At 43.3% G+C, this 23,670-nt stretch overlaps 1 protein-coding gene across 2 annotated transcripts in view; it reads right to left on the bottom strand.

Moving 5' to 3' along the window:
- Positions 1–635: 635 nt before the first annotated feature.
- LOC149322504 (ceramide synthase 5-like) overlaps positions 636–23,670 on the bottom strand; it is a 55,424-nt gene continuing 32,389 nt past the window's right edge. The window contains exons 6-11 of one of the 2 annotated variants that reach the window (XR_016271850.1): positions 20,200–20,292; positions 17,923–18,051; positions 15,002–15,108; positions 12,040–12,196; positions 10,153–10,230; positions 1,790–1,873 (exon numbers count right to left, since the gene is read on the bottom strand). Coding sequence is in view for 1 of the 2 variants with exons in the window: in XM_089478874.1 (XP_089335000.1) it covers positions 1,721–1,873; positions 12,040–12,196; positions 15,002–15,108; positions 17,923–18,051; positions 20,200–20,292 (639 nt within the window). In the remaining variant the exon portion in view is untranslated. Of the gene's footprint in view, positions 1,874–10,152; positions 10,231–12,039; positions 12,197–15,001; positions 15,109–17,922; positions 18,052–20,199; positions 20,293–23,670 lie in introns of both variants that reach the window. The other variant, XM_089478874.1, reaches the window with a different exon arrangement.

The raw sequence follows: 23,670 nt of genomic DNA, 5'->3' as shown, positions 1-23,670 counted from the left end.
ATAACTCTCCACATGATGATTTATGCTATAAAAGGATAATTGGCCATTTTGGAGTCAGGTTTTTTTTTGTTTGGTTGGTTTAAAGGTTGTATAATAGCAATTGGTTGTTAGTTGGTTAGTATCTAGTTCAAATATCTAAAAGGCAAAAATGTGACCACTTTGAACTGGAAGAGAAAATGGAATGATGTTTTATGGGATAAATCACATATGACAGTAGTCTATAGATTCTTCACGTGTGAGTACCAGCACCTCTACATGGATGTGGAATACCATTCGCACAGGCATAGCTCAATAACCTACTGAACCAGTTGCACTAACTTCCTACTTGTTCTGCAGCATTCAAACTTCGTTGACTATATAGTTGCCCCTCCGTTTTCGTGGGGGATCTGTTCCCGGACCCCCCATGTGAAACAAACTCGCCTATATTCAAGCCGCATTGGCTTGAATGGCGGTGAGCACCTGCAGGCACACGCCGTGGGGGCATGCTCCATTTTGTCCTCTGTTTGCCGTTCGCAAACAGGCAAGGGGTGCAACTGTACAGTATTTCTGCACAACTTGGTAATGAAAAGCAGGTTTGCAAAGTACAACTGAAGTCCAGATGACCTTCCTCAGTAAAATAAAATGCACTGAACCCATTTTTCAAGCAAAACTTTTAATCACAGAGTAAACAATAGTATAAAATGATAATAACTCAGGGAATTTTCAAAGTCCTGGTCATGACAACACTGCCACCTTCCATGTCCCCTGCAGTACCTTTAAGTAAAAAAAGAAAAGAAAAAAAAGGGCCAAGTCCATATGGGGTAGCCTCTCCATTCCAGTGAGAATAAACCGCAAGGCTCTGTAGTAAGCGCAGCACACCTCCTTCTCTTCTGAAAATGCATGGGCATGTTTGCAACTTGCTCCAAAGGAAAGGTCAGCAACACACAACAGATTCCCCATGTCTATTATCCTAGCCCACAAACATCCACCTCTTTCTGGAATTCCTATGTGGCTTCAAATCCATAGAATGTGTAGGGAAAGCAGGTGATTTAAAGAGATCAAAGTGAAGACTTCGGAGATGCTACCCCAGTACCCACACCCTGAAAATAATGAATGCCAGCTTTCTCTTCCCCATCCAAACAAGACAAAATTTTGGCTTTTGGATGCCATGCACTACTAAGCAAATTCTTCACCTGTCTCTTTCTACCACAGTTGCAAGCTTGCTATGGTTAGCTGTAGAACAGCCCACACCCTTAGGGGTTCAACTTTGATCATGGCTTCCAGGAGCATAGAGCAGATCAAAGTATACTACACAGTCATAAAATCCTGGAGTGCAATAAAATGGTAGGCAGAACCATGCGAAAAGTCAGAGCCCCAGTCGAAATACTTCCCCTCTAAATTTGAGTTGATCTTAGCAACAAGCCTTCCTCCTTCTCATCCCAATCAATCTCTCTCACACAGACACAGACCAAAGACAGAAACACAAACACCCCAACAAATATGAGATACTATTAAATACAAAATGGCTTATTTGCTTTAAAAAGTGAAACCAGAAATTGCTGTTGCACAGGTAATCAGCTTGATCTCTTCTGTTTGCACTGTCCCTCTTTCCGATTTGCTGGAGGAATTGAGAGTGAAGGCACAGCTTGATTAAAGTTTTCTTGGGAAAGTGGAGCATGACATATTCAGACGTTTGAATGCAAGTCTATTTTTTTTCTGACAGCCTCTCAGTCCCATAACCTTACTCCTCTTCTACCCATTGGTCACTGGTTACATGACCATTAATCCGATTGTTGTCATTGCTTGAAGGGCTAAAGATTCCTTTTCTATTATTTGAAGTCATGTCTTCTTCTTCAGAGCTACTCTCGACATCACTGCGCTCATCTTTTGATACCTAACAGAAAGAAGAAGGGTGAGTCTATTGCAATTATAAGCATTTCTTAATTCATTAAGTATCACGTGCAGTGTAGCATGCACAAATGCTAGATGTAGCTTTTGTTTAAGAAGCATTGTTTTCAAATTCAGGTAAGAAACACAAGAAAAGCAAAGTGGGGGAGGGGGGACAGAATATGGAAAAGGACAAGAAGAATAGCTTCAGGAAACCTGCACAGCTACATATGAAAGCTCTCTTTTGAAATGCAGGTTTCTACCAAGACCGGAAAAAACTATGCTGCTGGATTCTCTATATAAGATATGTACTCTTTTTAAATCCTGAGGAATAAAGAGAAAATAGTATTAACCATGCATTTCCATTCACCAACGGAATTGATTTTTATTTATGAGAGAATGGAAAAGGAACTTTTCCAAGCCTCCTCAACTGATCTTAAAAGAAACTCAGGTGGGCTACAGACCGCCACTTTGCGGCGGTCTGCCGCCGCCGCCGCTTGCTCCGTGCAGGAGCCGTAGCAGTCACACCGCACGGCTCCCGCGCAGAGCAAAAAAGCTCCAAAATGGAGCTTCTTTCCGCGGCGCACTGATGACGTCGCGAAGCGCCAAGGGCGCATTCGTGACATCATTAGCGCTGCGCGACGTTCGGACGCTCGGCGTCCGATACGTCAATATGGCGCCGGCCATGTAGAAGGGCCGGCGCCATATTGTACGGACACAGTCCGTATTAGACCCAGGGGCGTCTAGAAGAGATGCCCCTTTTTTAAAATGGGACATCCTGCGGACGTCCCAACTGCCGGTGTGTAACCGGCCTCAGTATCTTGGAAAGTATGTTTCTGATGGTACTTTAGGTATCCTAAGAAAGTGTATAGGTTTAAAGAGAATATCAGAACTTTGAAATAAACCTGGAAACATAGAGTGGGCCCTTGGTATCTGCTGGGGTTTGGTTCCATAACCCTCCATGGATACTAAAATCTGTGGATGCTCAGGTCCCATTATACACAGTGGAGTAGTAAAATGATGTCCCTGTATAAAATGGCAAAATCAAGCTTTATTTTTTTGGACTTTTTTTTTGGGGGGGGGGGGGCAGAGGAGCAATATTTTTAAGTCGTGGATGGCTTTGGATGCAGAATCCATGGATACACAAGGCCAACTGTGCTAGTAAATAATACAACTGAAACGGCAAAACAGGGCGCTTGCTCCAGAAAACTAGCTCACAAGAACTTCCACAGCAGCCAGCCATATGAAATGTACAGAAGTAGTCTAACCATATCTTTTTTTAGCAGATACAGGATAGACCTCGTCGTCATGGACCAAATGAGTGCTAGAATGACAGTCTCCTACTAATCCTACCAAACACAGTCACCTTTGACCACAGTCTCTTCTGTTATCCCACAGATTTATCCTAAAAATTCTAGACAAAAAAAGTAAATATCAGGGATGAAGGGAGACTACTAGGATGCTTACTTCCCGTTTTATAAGCTACTCTTTCCTGGACCCAGTGAATTATCAATATAGAAAGCCCCTCACTATTCTGTGAAGAGAGTGCACAATGGGCTGGACCTTTACCGCTGAAGCAATAGTACTGTTTTTTCCCCTCTATGCCCCCCCCCCCAGCACAGTGAAGGAGGTCCCTTGTTCCTACAGGGCACAATTTATGACACAACTCCCTGCTAGACATATGGTTGCAAATAAGCTCTGCTTGATAAATGGTTCTCTATCTTTGGCATATTCTATTCCATGCACCCAAAAATATTCTAGGTGAGGAATGGGTAGAGGTAATTATCCTGATTCCTACAACTCTTCCCCATCAATGTCAGCATTACAGAATAGCCACTGCTGTAAGCAAGGGACCTGGGGACCAACCTTACTGCAAGGAGGTAAGACATAAAGGTGATGGGAAGGGATTTGCCCAGAATACATGTTAGCTCCTCAGGGACTAGAGCGCTGCTGGCAGAAACATCAGCGCTGTGAAGACACACCCAACTAAAGGTGGTGGCAGGTTTGGGTGTGCAACGCCGGTACCCTGGTGAGATCAAACTCTTCTACCCAAAAAGGCTCAGAAGCTGAATGTAAAATTCAAAAAAGGGGGAAGTTTAATTTAAAGAACAAAAATAGTTTTTTTTTCTCCCCAGCTCTAAATAACTTGAAGAAAAAAAAAAGATACTTTACAGACTTTCAGCAATCTTCAGGGTGTCATCTTTCTGGATCTGATCTTGGTTTGATCTCCTCTCTCAATGGACCTGGTGCAGGGTCTTTCAGCTCCTGATCTCTTTGTCTTCTTTGATGCTGGTAACTAATTTGGCTAACTTGTTTTTGGTAACTAAATCGGCTAACGTGTAAGAAATGCCCTTTCCAGCTGTCTGGGCCTGTTTGCCACCAAAAGACAGCTCTCTGCCTGCTCACAGCAAAGACTGCTCCAAACTAAAGCCTCAAGCTACAACAGAGCATGCTGGGAAAGGGCAAACCAAACCTGGAAAAATGCAGGGGATCCTACAGCTCCTCCTACAGCTCCTCCCACAACTAATACAATGAATTTTTCTACACTAAAATATTCTATGGCCTGAACCAACACAAAAGAAAATGCAGGTGGAGATTCAAATAGTCCTGGCAGGACATCACAAGCGCTTATCTGACAAGACACGCCTTGAGAACTTATTAGATTCTTATGGAGTGGCAATCAATGCAGCAAAGAACTCGTTCTGTGCTGCATGAATTGCATCTGCAGAGTCTCATCCAGCAGAGCTGTTCAGGGTGGTTAAAGAGCTAACTCAGCTGCCTCCCACCCAGAACCCTTTACTAGAACCAACTAAGGCCTGCTGTGATGCTTTCAACGACTTTTTTGCAGATAAAATCTCTCAGATAAGGGCTGATCTTGATGCCGGCTTTACAACAGAACCGATAAGAGTGATATCCAGTGACTCCGCGGACAGAATTAAACTGGATCATTTTGAGTTTGTAAATACCGATGACGTGGACAAGTTCCTTGGAAGTGTAAAGAAGACGACATGCTTTCTCGATCCGTGCCCATCTTGGCTGACCATTCAGAGAGGAGATGCAATAAAAATGTCATTACAACTTATAATAAATGCATCTCTTTGGGAGGGGATATTTCCATCCACACTAAAACAAGCGATAGTGAAACTGCTATTGAAAAAGCCCTCCCTAGATCCCGTTAAGATCAACTACAGACCGGTCTTCCTTTTGCCATTTTTGGGCAAGGTGATCGAGAGGGCAGATAAACTCCCAACTCCAGGTTGTCTTGGACGAAGCCGATTATCTGGACCCATTTCAAATTGGCTTCAGAGCGGGATACGGAGCTGAGACGGCCATGGTCGCCTTGATCTCCGTCTGAGCATAGACAGGAGAAGTGTGACCCTGTTGGTGCTCTTGGACATCTCAGCAGTCTTCGATACCATTCACCACGGTATCCTTCTGGAACACCTGAGGGAGTTAGGCATTGGGGGCACTGTGCTCCAGTGGTTCCATTCCTACCTCTTGGACACATTCCAGATGGTGAGGCTGGGGGATAGCTGCTCCTCGAAGAGACAGCTGACATCAGGCATCCCTCAGGTCGCCATTTTATCCCCCATGCTATTTAACATTTACATGAAGCCGCTGGGAAAGATCATCCGGAGACATGGAGCACGGTGTTATCAGTATACTGATGACACCCAGATCTATCTCTTTATGACTCCAACTGACACAGTGACTAAGGATGGCATCTCTCCTCTGGATGCCTGCCTGGGGTCAGTAACAGGCTGGATGAAGGAAAACAAACTCAAGCTGAATCCAGAGAAAACGGAGGTACTCATGATAGACACCCAAAGTCCAGGGACGGAGATTTGCCATCCAGTCCTGGACAGGGTCACACTTGCCCCTAAGGACAAAGTTCGCAGTTTGGGAGTACTCCTGGATCCATCTCTACAGTTATCATCTCAAGTGGATGCGATGGCCAGGAGTGCTTAGCATCAGCTTAGGCTGATACGCCAACTGCACCCCTACCTGGACAGAAAGGACCTTGAAACAGTGGTACACACACTGGTAATCTCTCGTCTAGATTTCTGTAATGTGCTCTACATGGGGCTCTACATTGTACCAGGTTCGGAAGCTTCAATTAGTTCAAAATGCAGCAGCTAGATTGGTCACCGGAACTTCCAGGTCAGACCATATAACACCTGTTTTAAAATCTCTACACAGGCTGCCAATTAGCTTCCGGGCGCAATACAAAGTATTGGTTTTTACCTTTAAAGCCCTACATGGCTTGGGCCCAAGTTACTTGAGGGAACACCTCTCTCTACACAATCCGCCCCGCATCCTCAGAACAACAGAGAAGAATTTATTAGATTACCCAAAAGTCAGATTAACAGCTACTTCCAAAAGAACATTCACAGCTATGGCCCCCAGGTTATGGAATAATCTGCCTGAAGAGATATGTCTGATCACTACCTTAGGTGCCTTTAAGAAGGCACTAAAGATGGATCTCTTCCAGCGGGCATATCCACCTGACCTTCTATAAAGAACTGTAGATAACCCCTCTCCTGGTCATAATAGCATAACTTGATCGATGTTTTGTTGTTGTGATGTAATTTTATACAATTTGATGTTTTTAGTGTATGTATTATATTGATTGCCATTGTCTGGAGATTTTTTGATTGTAATCCCGCTTACAATCAAATAAAACTTATTATTATTATTATTATTATTATTATTATTATTTAGTTGGAATGACAACAGTGTGTTTTATTATTCTTAAGGCAGCCCAGGAACCAAGGATTACCTGCTGAAATGTCTGAGGCCCCATTTCCACTGGGCTATAAAGCGAATCAAAAATCAGATTACAGGGATATCATTCCCATTTGAACTCGCATTTGATCCTTGTTTAAGGAAAATCGTTCCCATTTGAATTCACATTCAATACTACTTTGATAGATTTCTCCAGCGAAAACCTGAATTAGTGGTGGATAACCCAGGTTTATCCTGACTGCATTTTTCCAGTGGTTCTTTTTGCAGCTGCTGTGTCGGATCCGGAGCAAACTAATGGGAATGACAGGGTGTCCAAATCAGTATTTTAGGAGGGGAAGAGCAATGTTCAAGGGGCTGTCCCAGGGATGTCACCCGCTTTGTTCTCTTTCCTGCATTCCCGGCGCCATTTTCCCCTGTTCATGTAGCCTTTCCCCCGGTGGAGCGGGAAGCAAGGCAAGGCGATCACGTGTGTAGACAAATTAATTTTTTTTTAAAAAAGTTAAGCTTTCAAGTTGCCTAGGCTCTCTGTTGGGTATCCAAACATTGCAAATGGCTCCATTGGTCTCCAAAAGCAGTAAGCACATGATGCCCCCCTGCCAACCCCCGTTCCACATAGATTGATGTGTGAGGAGACCCAATGCACACCCTTTTTATAACTATTATTTCTTTTTTTTCCTTTTTCTGTTTTTGCTGAGCACCTAAGCGCCTCAGTGCTCCAGCGTCTGGGTAGCAATCACAATGACGCCTAGCCGCTCAAGCGCTCTGGTGCTTCAGCGTTCCATTGACCACACACACACACACCAAAAAACAAACAAAAAAACCCAGGTTTGAAAGACGCAAATGGGAACGGAGAACAAAAATAGCCCGGGTCAAAATGCATCGAAGCAACTGATGTCACTGTGACGTCTAATTACCTAAGTGCTTGATTGTCAGCTTAAAAAAGGAAAAACCGGTTCCAGACAGGCAATGGGAATGGGGAACAAAAAAGTTAGCGTCAAAATACAACGGAGAAATATCAATGGGAATGAGAACATGGGTCAAGAAAAACTGAGTCCGTTTGCTCCCTTTTGTAATGGGAACGATGGACGTGATTCGAATACTACTCGGGAACTCGCTCTGAGTCTGAATCACAGCAAGATTCATCGCTTTATAGCTCAGTGGGAATGGGGCCTGAATTACAGCACATGTTCAATTTTGTTATATGAACAAATCAAATTACTGTGAAGTACCGTATTTCCCGGTGTATAAGACGACTGGGCGTATAAGACGACCCCCAGCTTTTTAAATAAAAATCTAGGGTTTAGCCTATACTCACCGTATAAGGCTACCCTCTTCCTGAGTAGCACGGCAGCCGGCCGTGCACGCGCGCGCCGGCTTCTTGAGGGGCCTCCGAAGGCCCCTTAGAAGCTGGCGCGAGGCTGCCGGCTTCCCAGGCCTCCGGAGGCCTGAGAGGCCGGCGGCCCCAGAGCACGCACACCAGCTTCTTGAGGGGCCTCCGAAGGCCCCTTAGAAGCTGGCGCAAGGCTGCCAGCCTCCCAGGCCTCCAGATGCCTGAGAGGCCAGCGCCCCAAGGGCGTGTGCACCCAACCGACCACAGGGCTGCCGGGCTCAACCCGGCGTACAAGACGACCCCCAACTTTTGACCCAATTTTATTGGGTCAAAATGTCGTCTTGTACACCGGAAAATACGGTAAGTTAAGGAACAAAAGAAATTGAAATGGTCAAGCCAACAGGTTTGCACTCTCCTACAAAAAGGCTACTTCTTCCATTTAGTCATTGCGACTGTGGTCTATGTAAGTTGACATTTTAGACTGATAATGAGTTTTGTTACATTTTTATATACAGTGGGTCCTTGGTATCCACTGGGGTTTGGTTCAAGGATCCGCTTGGATACCATAATCTAGGGATGCCCAAGTCCCATTGGATACAATGGCATAGCAAAATGGTAACCCTTAAATGAAAAGACAAAATCAAGGTTTGCTGTTTGGAATTTATATATTTTTTGGAATATTTTCAAGCCGTGGATGCTTAAATCCATGGATTAAAAAAATTCATGGATATGGAGAGCCAAGAGTAATTATAATGAAAGAAAAATAAGGACATGATCATTCATTTCACTGTAAGAGACAAATCCTTGGTGATGTAATGCCATGCAGTTCAGGCTGCAGTACTCCTGAAGACATATGCAAAAACAGCTTGTCCTGCAAATTTTTGAGTTATGTCGAACTCTCTTGCAAACAGAAAAGAATTCTGTAAAACTCAAAAGCTACAACTACACTAATAAAATTAGATTTTAAAAAAACCAAACACACTCTTTAGTTACAGCTTGCATGGAGTACCACAAGGTGGCAATCTGTTACTGCTAGCTCAAGAGTGCAGGCATTAAGTGTTATTAGCACACAAGGCTGGAGTGCTCAAGCTATTAACAACTATCTACTGATTTTACATTACTGTTACAGTGCCTGCAAAGAGTGAACTCTACACCAATGAGCCTAGAATGAGTAAACACTGGTTTACTTAATCCTCAGGCTATTTCCTATGTGGACAATATCAGCAAGGTGTGCTTGGACTAGCCTCACCCCCCTCAGCAGCGCACGTGGACTTTGAACAGCCCTAGCAAGGCACACAAAAAGAATGGCAGGGCTACTGCCAGTGACAAGTTAATGATTGCTAGGGTCAACTACAGATACCTACTTCTCAAAGCTGCCAATATCCTATTCCTGAGATTTCTTGTATTATAACGATCACCAGTTATGTAAGACTATCATAAAACAAATTGTGGCAGTTACAACTCACAAAATATGCTCTGCTGAGGCTCTTCCTGACTTGGGCACTATGAATACTACTCAGCAGAGCTTTAAATTTCCACACTGCAGATGCAAAGTGAGATGTTAACCTTTTAATACCCTAGTGACCTTGATACATATTCTTAAGTAATATCCATATGGAGCCTCCCTTGCTCTAATAGCATTAGGGGAAACCTGGCTTTATGATCCTTAACTCCAGCTGGACTCTCAGCAGGATAACCTGCAACATCTGCTCAATAGAAACCTGCCAGAGTCATTCTAACAGTGTTCCAGAGTCAAGTAAAGACAGTCTCATTTTGGTAAGTGAAGAATTAACTAGGCTTTCAAAGTTGATTATGTTGTTCATTTAAACAAAAATGAATTGTTGTGTGGTTTAGGAGTGATTTTTATGCATCTGATGCCATCCAGTATTCTTAGTTTTCTATACTACTTTTATTTTTATTTCCTAAGGAAGGGAGATGCACTAAAACTACCAACAAGGTGATCACAATACTGTTTTTATAGAGATGAAAATCAGGCTGAAAGATTATAGCCTCCTAAGTTAGTACAGATTCTTTGGCCTCTTAGGAGCAACTTTCAGATAAAGCAACAGTACTCTCAAAGAAATCTTTGACATACAGCTGGTTGAAAATTGGATCATGGCAATGTTACAACTTCCAAATTCAAGACAATGAAAATTCCCCTTCCCTTCATTGGTGGCGGTGGCAGCGGCAGCAGCAGAAATAGCACTTACATCTAAGAAATGGAAGAGATCCAGCTTCAGTGTGGCACAGAGAAAAGGGATGAGAAAGAATGAACCTGCCTAGGCCACCTGATCAGGAGAGAAAAGCATGGAAAGGAGAGATGCAGACTTGCTGCAAAATACTCCAACTGGGAAATCAGTTGTAGCCACTCAGAACATAAATGATGTAAATATACACAATAAAGATCTGAAGTTAAAAGCATGAAATAAAAAGGAAGAAACAGAAAAGAAGCAGGCATCCAAAACACAAATCAGAGAACTTGAATAGGAAGAAAGAAAACCCATTACCAATAAAAATGCTACACACACACATCAATAGAACTGATAATTTTTGTAAATATATTTTCAAAGAGATTAATATTAATTTAGTTCACATCCCACCTTTCCAGAGTGTTCCAATCTCCACTAACTAGGACTGTGACAATATGCAATTAAGAAACTTGAAAATCTCCAGCATTTGCTTCCCGAACACACTTTTTTAAAAAATTGCCACTGAAATGGTGGGTATGGAAATATGTAGTAATCCAAAACATGGAGTAAAAATGATGATTTCCCATTAGCAGGATGGTTTCAATACACAGTTAGTCTTTACAACTTTGTGTCACTCCTATGACTAGCAGAAAATAATGTGTATGCATGAGCAGCCTTAAAGGTTGATTCCATAAGCTATATAAGTATAGTGTTATGTAACTCTTAAGCCCAGTTCCCATATAAACAAACCACCCCAATTAAGTACAGTGAGGTAGAACAGATTGTCTGGCAAAGTTATACACAGGTGCCAGATTCCTGAGCACTTGTTACTTCAGTTAAATATAAGTCTCACATTCTCTTGTGTAGAGAACACTAGACTTGTGACATATTATGGTATAACCCACTGGGTAACTTTAGGCAAAATTACCATTCAGTCTATATGGCACTGTTTTAGTTTTTAGAATTTAAACAATGTGAGAATAGGATTTGAACAGTTTGGCCAGTCCAGAAACAGTTTAAGATCAAAGGCCCGTTACAGACAGGCCTAAAAGTGTGCGCTCCGCACGTGCTAGGGTTAGAAAGGAGTGTCCTTTCTGGATGTTCCCAATCCTAGCACGTGCGAAGCGTGCACAAAATGGCGGCGGCCGTTCCACACAGCCGCCGCCATTACGACGTCACGACCGCGCCGCCTCCAAATGAGACGGTGCAGATGTGATGTCCTTGCGCCGTGCAAGGGCGCTTAGAGCGCCCTTTACGCAGCGTAAGAAGGAGCTCTGAAATGGAGCTCCTTCTGGAGTTTGCGTCGCTGGCGTAGCCCTCAGACGGCTGCGCCAGCGGCGCAGAGGAGAAAGGGGCCAAGCAGCTCCTCCCCGCTGCTGTGGGGTGTCCTTGGGGCTTGAAGCCCCAAGGACACCCCTTTCCAGCCTTTTGCCGCTTCCCCGCGGCCTGGAAAGCGGGGATTGGGGCCTCGATACAGCAGGCGGTTTGTAACCCGCCAAAGAGAAGGTTGGGGAGAACTCATTAGTCAATAGATAGCATTTCAGTACTCTAAAACTCTTTCTCCCATTTTACCAGTCATTTAATTCAGCTTTCTCTGCCCTTCTCTGTTTTCCCTCCTCACCTAAAGCAGTGCAAGAAATCTTAAATTCTTTAACAGCATTACTTTTGTAACCAGGCAAAGTACATAAAAGATGTAAAACCGATTTCCCACAATATATACATTGTGGATGCAAAACCTCAATCTTGTTCATGCAAAGGTACATAGCACTATGCTCCAATTAAACCATAAGTTATTATTGCAGGCACCAATCCTCCTTTTCTCAGAGCTACTGGCACTTGTGCCACTATGCAGAAAATTTTAAAAAGCATGTCAGAAGCATTAAGGAAAAGGAAGCCAGCCAGTTGTACCTTTCCTCGTGCCAAGGCTTTGTAGGCAATGCGAATGATGAAATATGACCAGGAAAGATGTAGAACTTGTAAGATTAAAAGCAATCCATTGAACAACCACCATGATGGATAAGGGCCAATGATTTCCCAACTTTCAAACAAGGTTGTATTCAATATCCTACGAGACAAAGAAAAGGAACTTATCATTAACTGCTCTCCCACAAGTCCTAATTTCTAGACTACAACAGACTGGATCATGGCAAACATTTTCCCATTCAGCTTTTTCTTTACAAAGTGCTAATACCTCCAGTCTTTGAGACTGCAGCATGGGACTAGAAACCTCCAAGGAGTCATAGACCTCCCTGCTTTGAAAATTATTTTACACAATGGAAAAGCTCACACTTTCAATACCCTCAGACATTGAAAAAACACTCTGCTTTGGATGACTTATGACTAGAAAGGCATGCTCTGGCAAAGTTAGAAAAACTGTTTTCTTCTAAACTTAAGACAGCAGGAAAACTACTGTATCTCAAACTGGACTGAGAGAGACTTAAAAAAAAAGAGAGGGGAGGGAAATATTCAAGAGAAAGCCAATTAAATCAGAGGGCTTTTGCTGCTGGTGCCCCATGTGAGCATCTTGTCCTCCCACTAGTATTCATTAGACAAGTCTGCTTCTTGAGACTCAGGGAAGGAATCTTCCCACCTCTTAAAAGAAAAAAAAAGGTTTATACATGAACTAACAGTTTGTAACTTGAGAAGTGCAGTAACGATTACACAGTATACACACAGTAAAAACAGCAAAGCTGACTCCCAGTGCCATCTGAGATAAACAGGCTCCACCAGGAAAACAGGAGATTACAATAAAGACCAGTGGAAACTGCATTAAAGATTCACTTGGTCTCTTGGGACACAGCAAAGCTTGCTGAAAGATATATCATCAGTACGTGCAGATTACCATGGTTTAATCATGAACAGAAGAGCCTGGGTAAGAGGATTTCTTCCTTGCAAACACTAGTGCTCCAGTGAAAAAAGCAAGATGCCATCTACCAGGATTTGTTACACTCAAATCCTTTTTGGCTTGAAGAAGAACCTCGTAATCATACCTAAATATTACTAAGCGGGTAGAAGGATGACATAAACTGACTGTTCAAAGGCAGATTTTCCTCTCAAAACTAGAATGCAGTCTATTATCAAAAAGAATCCTTTAACATATTCGGGGGGGTCTTATAGTAAGAGGGTTTTTTTGTTTGTTTTTTGCACAGCCCCTCCATTCAAAGTGCAAGGTATACTATGGACTTCAACTGATGAAACTGTCCCATACTTGGTCAAAGCATTAGACCACTGAATTCAGTATAGCCTACTGTACCCAGACTAGGAGCTCTCCAAGGTTTCAGACAGGTGTCTTTTCCAGACATACCCAGTGACACAGAGATTGAACCAGGGATCCTCTGCTCCAAAAGTATCTACTCTGCCATTAAGCACTACTGTGGAGCAGGAACCCTTGTGAGATCATCAACAAGATCAATTCTCTAGTAGACAAAAGGATAGATTTAACTTGAATTTGAGACACAGAATACAATTTCAAAATCCAAATATTTTAGCAGAAAAGTACCTAATGCTCTTGGCTTTATTTACAGACATAAAAGCAACTGCATCTTAAAAGCAAGTCAGAGCTAGATCACAGATGTTTCTATGAGCATATGGATTCTACACCCATTAGGAGTATCTGTTCCTTTACATACTAGTGCGGACCAACCCTTTTAAGATATTGTAGGAAAGACACTGATTTTCCCTTCAGTGAAGGGCATGAAGATTGAGATCAGTGTTAATTAAGCTCTATACCAAAGTTCCTCTGTCAAATTTGTTCCCCTGCGACAACCTTTGCTATCACTCCTAATGCTGGTTGTTGGCATCACAGCAACAATATCAGCATCAATATAACTTCTCAGCCAGGGCTGAGGCTCTTATTAGCACTGTAAAACTGTGAAAAGGAATCAGAGGCCTGTTACAGACAGCCAAAATAAAGCTGCTTCGAGTCACAGTGGAGGTATGGTGTTTCAATGATGCATGCGTCCTAAGAGTCCAGAAGCCACACCAAAGCCACGCTCCAGCCCTAAAGACTGGAGCGTGGCTTTGGTGTGGCTTCTGGACTCTTAGGACGCATGCATCATTGAAACACCATATCTCTACTGTGACTCGAAGCAGCTTTATTTTGGCTGTCTGTAACAGGCCTGAAAGAGGTAAAGTCTCATTGGGCCTCTTGAAGAGGTACACTAAGCCTGAGAGGCCCCGTAAAACACTGAGGATAACGCATCTAGAATCTGTTTTGCAGAATAAGTATGTGGGGAAGAAGGTTAAGTAGGAATGGTTTATATAAACTAACACCCTTTTTAACCATTTCGCAGTGAAAAACCATTCCTATCTAACACATGATCAAGGACAGAGAAACATGAACCTATTGTGACAAAATATAATATGTAAATACCAAAAATGAAACTGACCGCTTCAGAACAGTAACTACCTACAAATAATATCTTCTATAAAATCATATATGGGTGGGGAGCTTAGCAGCAGCTTCACATGTCTGGTCTATTACAGTGAAAGATGCTGCTGTGTAATATTACATGTCATCATGAATGCAGAGACAAAGAATCATACTCCATCTTTTCTCTCATGGGACTGAAAAAATCTGAAGAAGTATGAACTCCAACACAATGTCAACTTTAGGTATTTTGTCACTGTAAAAAAAATATTACAACAATGGTAGAACCTGGATCTCTCCTACTGCTAGGTTCTATAAGGCTTACTGAACAGCCAGATCAGAAAATGTTAACCTTTTCTGGGGTAGCAAACACTTACAAATGTGTTATCTACCCCATTTCTGTCTCAGGGCATAACAGATTTTAAATCCCACAGAATCCTTTCCTTACTTACTCATCTATGTATCATGTACAGAGGGGACACTGTTCTTGATCATACGTACCAAACAGGATAGATCCCCAAACGGGTAACAATGAACACCACACAAAACAGTATGAAGGTGGCATCGCACAGTCGCTGATACTTGGCATAGTTGGCCAGTTTTGCCACCTAGGAAAAATGGAAAGCATTTTAAAAATCCAGCTGCCAATGCAAGTACTTATCATTTAAGGGACAAACTATTCAGTCTGATTGTATTTTCTACTACACCTAGAGTACATGTAAGCAGGCACTAAAGACAAAAGACGCAAAAATTGTCCTTAAGAAAACTACATGTCAGGTAAGAGGACTTTTGCGAAAGGAAAGGAAGAAAAATGCTCAAATCAGACATAAAATTTAAGTAATTTAATATGCCTCTTAGGTTTCCAACAGTAAAAAGGAAAAAAGGGTGAAATTAAGATATGGAAGATGTACGTCTGGATAACAAATTGGATGAAATCTTTGGAAAACCTTTAATTTTGCACATGAATTTAGGTATTGTCACAGCATTGTCTCCTAATGAAGAAACAATTTGAGCCCTAAGTGCAAGCATAAATGAACAAAACATATGCAACAGGCTAACTGTATTTCTTGCACAGCTTGGAATGTTGCTTTTTAAAGGGAACTAGTTACTCTGACAACCCAATTGTAACTGACGCCTGGTACATACCTTATTGATGGTCCGGAGCAGTGGCAGCGTTTTTTCCTCTGCATGGAAGCCACAGCTGCCAAACCGTGCAGCTTCCCTGAGGAGGAAAAATAACCTGCAAAAAGCGGGTTCTTTTAAAGCCGTAGGGGCAGTGTAACTAGTGCGCCACTGGTGCACTGGTTACGTAAGCACCGTGCAGCAACGTGCAGAAGCTGCACAGCACTTACGTAAAAATGGTGGTGCCCACGTATACTACAGTGGCACCACACTGTACTAGGGTTAGGGACCATGCAGTTGCTGCACGGTCCCTTAACCCTAGTATGATACCAGCATGGCACTTTAGCTCCATGTATACCACACCTCTAGTTGAGAAGGATGGTTTCCCAATCACGTGTTACCAATGCATTTTCATTATTATTGTACCACATAGGAAATTTATTTGTGGATCTGCCAAATGGCCAATTCAGATATGACAAAACACATTTAAAAAGCAATCCTTCCCTTAACAATGTCTTCTTAACCAGATGAACGCTGGGAACAGTAATTTATTATTTCCATGTGAACTGGATTATATCCTTAAATAACAGCAATCTGCTCCTCTCTCCCCCTACATTTTAGGGGGTGTTTGATCACACTCCCTGTGTCTTGGGAGGAGGAGAGAAACAGGAGGAGGAAATAAAATTACTTTCAGCAGCAGATAACTATTCACTCTTCCCCAAAGACTAGCATTTCATCTCTATCTCTATTTCTTCATCTCTAAACATCACAACCCAGTCTTTGCTTTTCAATAACCCAGTCCTTGCTTTTCAACCTATTTTTTAATCATACTCTAGATCGAACGTTCTTAACTTTTGTAGAGTGCCGCTGACGAAGGACTCAACTGTTATTTGACAGAACACTTTACAAGAACTTTCTTTGTTCCTATAAAGTGGCAATGGATGCAGCAAAGAATTTTTTTCTACTCTGCATCCATTGCGTCTGCGAAGTCGCGTCCAGCAGAACTGTTCAGGGTGGTTACGGAATTAACCCAAGTACCTGCCACCCAGAACCCGTTGTCAGAACCTACAGTAGCCTACTGTGATGCCTTAAACAACCACTTTGCAGATAAAATCTCTAGATAAGAGCTGGCTTAGACCCAAGCATTACAGCAGAAGTAGCAAGAGAGGTATCCAGCTACTCCGCTTATGTTGTTAAACTGGATCAGTTCAAGTCGGTAAATACTGATGACATGGACAAGCTCCTTGGTTGCGTGAGAAAAACGACTTCCTCTCTCAACCCTTGCCCATCGTGGCTGGCCGACCAGGGGGGAAGAATAATCAGGATGCTCATATGTTATATAATAAATTCATCCTTTAGAGAAGGCTATTTACCATCTTGTCTGAAAGAAGCAGTGGTCAAACTCCTTCTGAAAAGATCTTCCCTTGACCCCTTGGACAAAAACAATTATAGGCCAGTTTTGCTTTTACCATTTTTAAGCAAGGTAATTGAGAGAGTAGTTGCTAATAAACTCCAAGCAGTCTTGGAAGAAGATCCACTTCAAACTGGGTTTAGGACACGTTTTGAAGCTGAGACTGTCATGGTCGCCTTAGTCGATGATCTCCGTCTGGGCATGGACAGGGGAAGTGTGATCCTGTTAGTGCTCTTGGACCTCTCAGCGGCCTTTGATACCATTGACCACGGTATCCTTTTGGAATGCTGAGAGAGTTAGGTAACGGGAGTATTGCGTTGCAGTGGTTCAGGTCCCATCTCTCGGGAAGGTTCCAGATGGTGATGCTTGGGGACAGTTATTCAACCAAGATTGGGAGTCCCTCAAGGAGCGATTCTGTCCCCAATGCTGTATAACATTTGCATGAAGCCACTGGGTGAGATCATCTGGAAACATGGGGCGGGGTGTTATCAGTACGCTGGTGACACCCAAATATAATTCTCTCTGCCTCAGACTGCAGCAGTGACTAAGGATGGCATCTCTCCTCTTAATGAATGTCTTAAAGCGGTAATGGTCTGGATGAGGGAAAACCAACTAAAGCTGAATCCAGATAAGACGGAGGTACTTGCTACTGGAACCCCGGGTATGGAGATATGTTCACCGGTCCTAGACGGGGTCACACTTCCACTAAAGGACTGTGTTCGTAATTTGGGAGTGCTTCTGGACTCGTCCCTTCAGCTGACAGCTCAGATAGATGTGGTGGCCAGAAGCGGTTGTTACAATTTGGATACAAAAGAGACCACTAGTGGAAAGTGAATAGGACACAGGCAATTTTAAGACATTAACACTGAGTAGAAATAGATGTACTCACTTCTAATAAGATGTCTGATGCATCATGAACACAAAGCACCAGAGTTCCTACTCTCACCATCTTGTTCATGTAGGAAAACGTGATGAGCCCAACTGTAGCTAAGTGGTGGACAAACATGATCAGGAAATCCTGAACAAGGGGAGGGAGAAAGCAGTGTGAAAGTGACTACAGAGATCAATTCACATACTTCAACAAAAAAGGTATCCAATTCAATCCAGATTTGGGATACACTTAAATGGACATGCAAATTCCTCACTGGAACGAAGTTGAATTCTGCAGACAAAGATACTTTATTACTGAGTTGTGATCCAAAGATCAGCATGGAAACCATCATTTTATTATAAACCAAAAATGAAGCAATATTTTTGGTTTATAATAAAATGATGGTTTCCATGCTTCATATTGCTTCAACTTCTTCTCTTTCTCGCTCTCTCTTTTGCGAGTGTGTGCCTTTTTCTTTTTCAATAGCAAGTTCATAATGCTCAGTGACAGCAGAAACCCTCTGAAAAAACTATAGATTCATGCTCTGATGTGTTTCCAAAGACCATGTGATAATCAAAAGGGGAGGCACAGAATCTATTTATTAGTGCACCTTAATCCAAAGATGGCAGAAAGAGGCTGCAAACAGCAAAGGCATACACACAGAAGGAAACACCAAATCAAAGTTTAACATATTTCCCTTCAGGCTCGCAGCCTGCACACACATTCCAAAACTCCCTCCACCATTCATATGGTCACTCAAGTACCCTGGCCTTAGGCAACATCTTTCTTAAGGCCTTTGTACCTCTATGACCACAGTTAACACTGAACTTATAACTTTATCATTTCGACAGCTATTAATACAGTCAGATTGTAAGGGTCCTTCGTGCCATTAGTTCACTCCAGACGTCTGAGGAAGTAAATCAAGTCTATCAAAGCTTCTGCTACAACTTCTTTCACACAGTCTCAAAGGTGCTACATGATCTCTTTGCATACTAAACCCAGGTGACACTGAGGAATATTGTACAACTTTGTTCCCAATGAAAATTAAATTTCATTTGGAAGAAGTCATGAAAAGGATGGTTTCTCCTCAGAAACTAAATAACCCACTATGTAGCAGAGTCTCCCTGTGCTATTAGGCAGGATAGCATAACATTTCAGATTGCAGAAACTCCTCTGGTAACAGGTTAAGATAAAGGACATTTTTGTTTCACCAGGCCTCCCCAGCTTGGGTGAGGAATCCACACACACATTGAGGAGCCTTTCTTTTTAGTAACCAAGTATCATGATAGGCAGCTAATGCTAGAGACTCCTTTACAGGAAAGTAGCTTATTCATAACTCTTGCAAACATTACCATATTACAGAATGATGAAAAGACAAACCATAGCAAACTTAGAACAGAGACACAAGACTTTGAGGCAGATCAGGGCCACCAATCTCGCGGCCCCAATCTCGCCTTTCCACAGTGCAAAAAGGAGCGTCAAAAAGCTATGCTGCAGCAGCTATGGCGTTCTTTCCAAGGCGCAAAAAGGCTCCTCACCTATTTTATACATTAAGTAATTCGGTTCTCTCTTAATACAATTATGGGCAGTTTCAGTGGTAGTTTGAATTGTTATTAGTTTTACAGTTAATTTGTCACTTTGGGCAATACAACAGAAGTGAAAGCAAAAGCTTCTTTAATCCTACCCCCTGCAATTGCATGGGAGGAGGGGAAGTGTGCAAGCCACAAGCTTGCTCAAACATGTTCCATATTGTATTAAATCATGGATTATCATGCAGCTCAAATGCTACCAATGTCTGCAGCTTCAGGTTCCCTATTTTTAAAAAATCTTCTTTTAAAATTCAAGTTGTTTAGATGTTAAAAAGCGCATAATTCATACAATGCAGTACCTCCTACATTTGGATTATCTCACTGAAAAGATGATCTCAAGTTGAGCTACATGTTTCCACGTGAGAACTTACCTAGTTCCTATGCTTCCAATTATCTATGAAACAACACAAACAAGAATCTAGAAAACATTCACAAAGATGGACTCTTTGTTCCCTCCTCTATTAGGGGGAAAAAAAAGTTCATCCCACTACTGAGGAACAGTCTTAATATATGTACTGTATACGTATACTTCACTCTCACCATGAGTCTTCCTTCTGGAATAAACCTTCAAATCAAAGTACGCTCTATTCAAAGATACAAATCAGGCATTCTAGGTATGGATTTCTTCTCATTTACAAAGATGGAAGGGATGAGACTACAAAATAAATAAATAAATCAGATTTGTAGAAACAAGGTTCTATCTTACCTTTCGCTTAATATCTGTAAACTGTGAAAACATAAGAGACCAGTAAAAGGCCAGTTCTGTAATATAATAGTAGTAAAGGCCAGGTGTTATAGGCTGAAAAACATAAGAAAAAGTTTTGTTTATGAACTATCCAGCATCTATATTAAGACCTATATATGGACTTAAACTTATAAGAACTGATCACCTTCCAAAACTGTAGTTAAAAGGAAGAAAATCACACAAATGGGTTATCCTGTGCCTGCACAGTGCATCATCAAAATCTTCTATAGCTATTGTATAAGCGTTTGGCAGTAGCCACACCCACTGTCCAAGTGATCTATCAGCTCACTTTCTGCCTAAGCTCTCAGTTCCATGGATAACAAAACATCAGCCCAGGACCTAAAAAGAGGCAAGACACAATGATGGGAGGTTGAGCAGGGTTGTGTGATTTCACATATGACCACTCCAAAAGCTACAGTTACAGGTAAGCAACCTGTCCTCCTTCTTCATGGTCCTGTGAATCACACAAATGGGAGAATAGCAAGCCACTAACTATAGGGGAGGGAGTGTCATGACACACAGGAGAAAAGCACAACCCTTCCTAACACAGCCTCCATCTGTGACCCTGAGTCCAGGATGCTGAGATACAAAAGTGAGCAGTCTAGGTTATGTGATAACTCTACAGATGACATGCAGAGGAATCCCATTCAGGAATGTAGTCGAGACTATAAATAATTCTAGCTAAAAGACTACTCACTTAGGCAGAGAAGGTGGCTTGCCTACTAGCTCATATGCCAGATGGATAGTTACTACAATCCATTTATAGAGATGCTGTGCCAACACATGGCATCCCTACTTATTATTTATTTTATTTACGGTACTTATACTCTGCCCTTCGGCTTGGGTCTCGGGGCCCAAAGGCTCCGTCACAGGTGCTAGGCCTGGGGACAGGGCTCAAGCTCTGGCCCTGGCTGACTGGGAGCTATACTCCACCCTCAAAGTCAAACTGGGAAAAAGAAGAAGGAAAGAAGCAGGTAAGGAAAGAAGGCGGGGGGAAGGAGAGAGAGGGAGGAGGGGCAAGGGACTTGTCCCCAATGGCGATATGGCTGTGTCCGTGCCGCCACTGGGGACAATATGGGCTTGCCATCCACAGATGCTCAAATCTGCGGATGGCAAGTCTGCAGATAAGGAGGGCCCACTGTACTTTGAACGAAGCACGTTGACCCCAGATGTGTGGCTGACTTAAACAAAAAGAGGCAAAAAACCCCACACATTCTGCATTTCCTACATAAACAAAGTGAAAGATAGGTTCTCACCATCATATCAAACAAGACTGAATTACCTTTTATCCCCTACTGTGCTCCCAAGTACCCCCCACAAACCAACGATAACATTCCTCAATGTATTAAAGCTAGACTGCTACTAGTAGTGGAGGCTCTCCAAGCCTTACACCTTTGTGGTTAACAAGCGTTTCTTGGGTAATAAAAACAAATCTGAAGGCAGAAGAAGCTATTGCCTTGAAGCATTTCTTAGACATTTTAGATTAAAGAAACACACCCAGTCCAGGAGGGTGAAAAGCCCTAGAACCATACATAAACTGCTTGATCCATGGAGTCGATAAACAAGAAGGCTCATCAAGCCATCAGAGGTGCCATGATATGGCTGCAAAGAAACACTTAAGACAGGGACAACAACTGGACAAAGTCCACCAGAAGGTCCAATACATGACTGACTGTGGCATTGCGGGAGAGAGTCCAACAGGAGCACCAGGATCGTCTGCGGCCATTGGCAATGCCAGCCTGATTTCTACTCAATGCTTCTTGATCCGTGTAGGAGTTGGTACCATGTAAGACCACCTGAGGGGCAATCAGTCCAACAAGCCCATGGGGTCAGAACTGAAGAGGCTCAAGGTAGACAGGGACAAGAAGCTGATGATTTGTCAGATAATACTATTTCTTAACTGCCCAAGAAGACTCTTTTAGACTTTGTTCACCCAATAGAGCTGTTAACTTCGTCTTTGTATTACAACTGGCCTAAGCCAAGCACAAAGGACAAGTCAAGTGGCCACTTAACTCCATTATTTCGGCGGAACTCATGGTACTCCTTTTAAAGTACCTGAGGCACCACAAATATTGACGAATGAAGAATGAAGAAATAATTATCAGAAACACAAGACATACAAAGTCAAATGAAGAAATCAAAGTCTGACAGGGGGAAAAAAAACCTGAAATGACCCTGAGATGTTGTGGCTTTGGCATCCATGGAACTGAGTACTTAGGCGGGAAGCGAGTTGGTAGGTTCCTTGGAGAGTGGGTAGCTACTGTGAAAGTGGTTGTGTAATAGCTCTAGAATGTTCTGAGGATGTATTGTGCAGGTGCAAGGTAACCCAGTTGTGTGATTCACAGAGACCACAATGAAGAACTCACTAATAAATACATAAATAAAGGTTAATAATAATAATAATAATAACTAATCCTCCTCTCTCCTGTCAAATTTTGCAAACCTTTAGCTAATAATAAATGCCTCCTTCATTCAACTGAAAAACTGTCAAGTGGGGGAACAACAAAATGTTTGCTCCATTTGAAATAACTGCAAATCTACATGTCAGTCACTTTGTTTAGTCATATGATCATGATATCCATGAAGACAGCATGTTCTTTATCAAATCAACAAGACACAGTACAAATGCATAAGGACAGGTTATTTCTTATTGACTGCATATACTAATCTTCCAAACTATGCACTACCACTATACATCTACACTGTGAAAGCAAGGTCCTTATTGCACTACGACAGGGGTCGGCAACCTCCGGCCCGCGGGCTGGATGCGGCCCGCGGAGGCCTGGCGGCCGGCCCCTGCCTCCTGTTGCAGCCGCGGCCGCCGCGGCCGCCCATCGCAGCTTTTCGCCGCTCTGGGCGCCGCCATTTTGGTCGGCAAAATGGCGGCCAGGTCGCACGAGACTTCGTCGCCATTTTGGGTGAAAAAATGGCGGCGCCCAGAGCGGCCTCTGGGGCTATGGGCGCCGCCATTTTTTCGCCCAAAATGGCGGCGGGAGGTCGCGCGAGACTTCACCGCCATTTTGCCGCCCAAAATGGCGGCGCCCAGAGCGGCGAAAAGCTGCGATGGGCGGCCGCGGCGGCAGGCCTTTAAGAGGCCCGCTACCGTCTCTGGGGCCCTCCAGCAGGGCTCCGGGGGCGGCAGGGGGCCTCTGGGGGGCCCGCTGCCGTCCCTGGGGCCCTCCAGGAGGGCTCCGGGGGCGGCAGGGGGCCTCTGGGGGACCCTATGCCGTCCCTGGGGCCCTCCAGGAGGGCTCCGGGGCGGCAGGGGGTCTCTGGGGGGCCCGCTGCCGTCCCTGGGGCCCTCCAGGAGGGCTCCGAGGGCGGCAGGGGGTCTCTGGAGGACCCTTTGCAGTCCCTGGGGCCCTCCAGGAGGGCTCCGACGGCGGCAGGGGGCCTCTGGGGGACCCTTTGCCGTCCCTGGGGCCCTCCAGG

The sequence above is a fragment of the Sceloporus occidentalis genome, unplaced genomic scaffold, assembly GCF_023333645.1.
Source record: "Sceloporus occidentalis isolate IW3139 unplaced genomic scaffold, rSceOcc1.0.p SCAF_1, whole genome shotgun sequence".
Lineage (NCBI taxonomy): Eukaryota > Metazoa > Chordata > Lepidosauria > Squamata > Phrynosomatidae > Sceloporus > Sceloporus occidentalis.
This window is presented reverse-complemented; position numbering and strand designations above follow the sequence as displayed.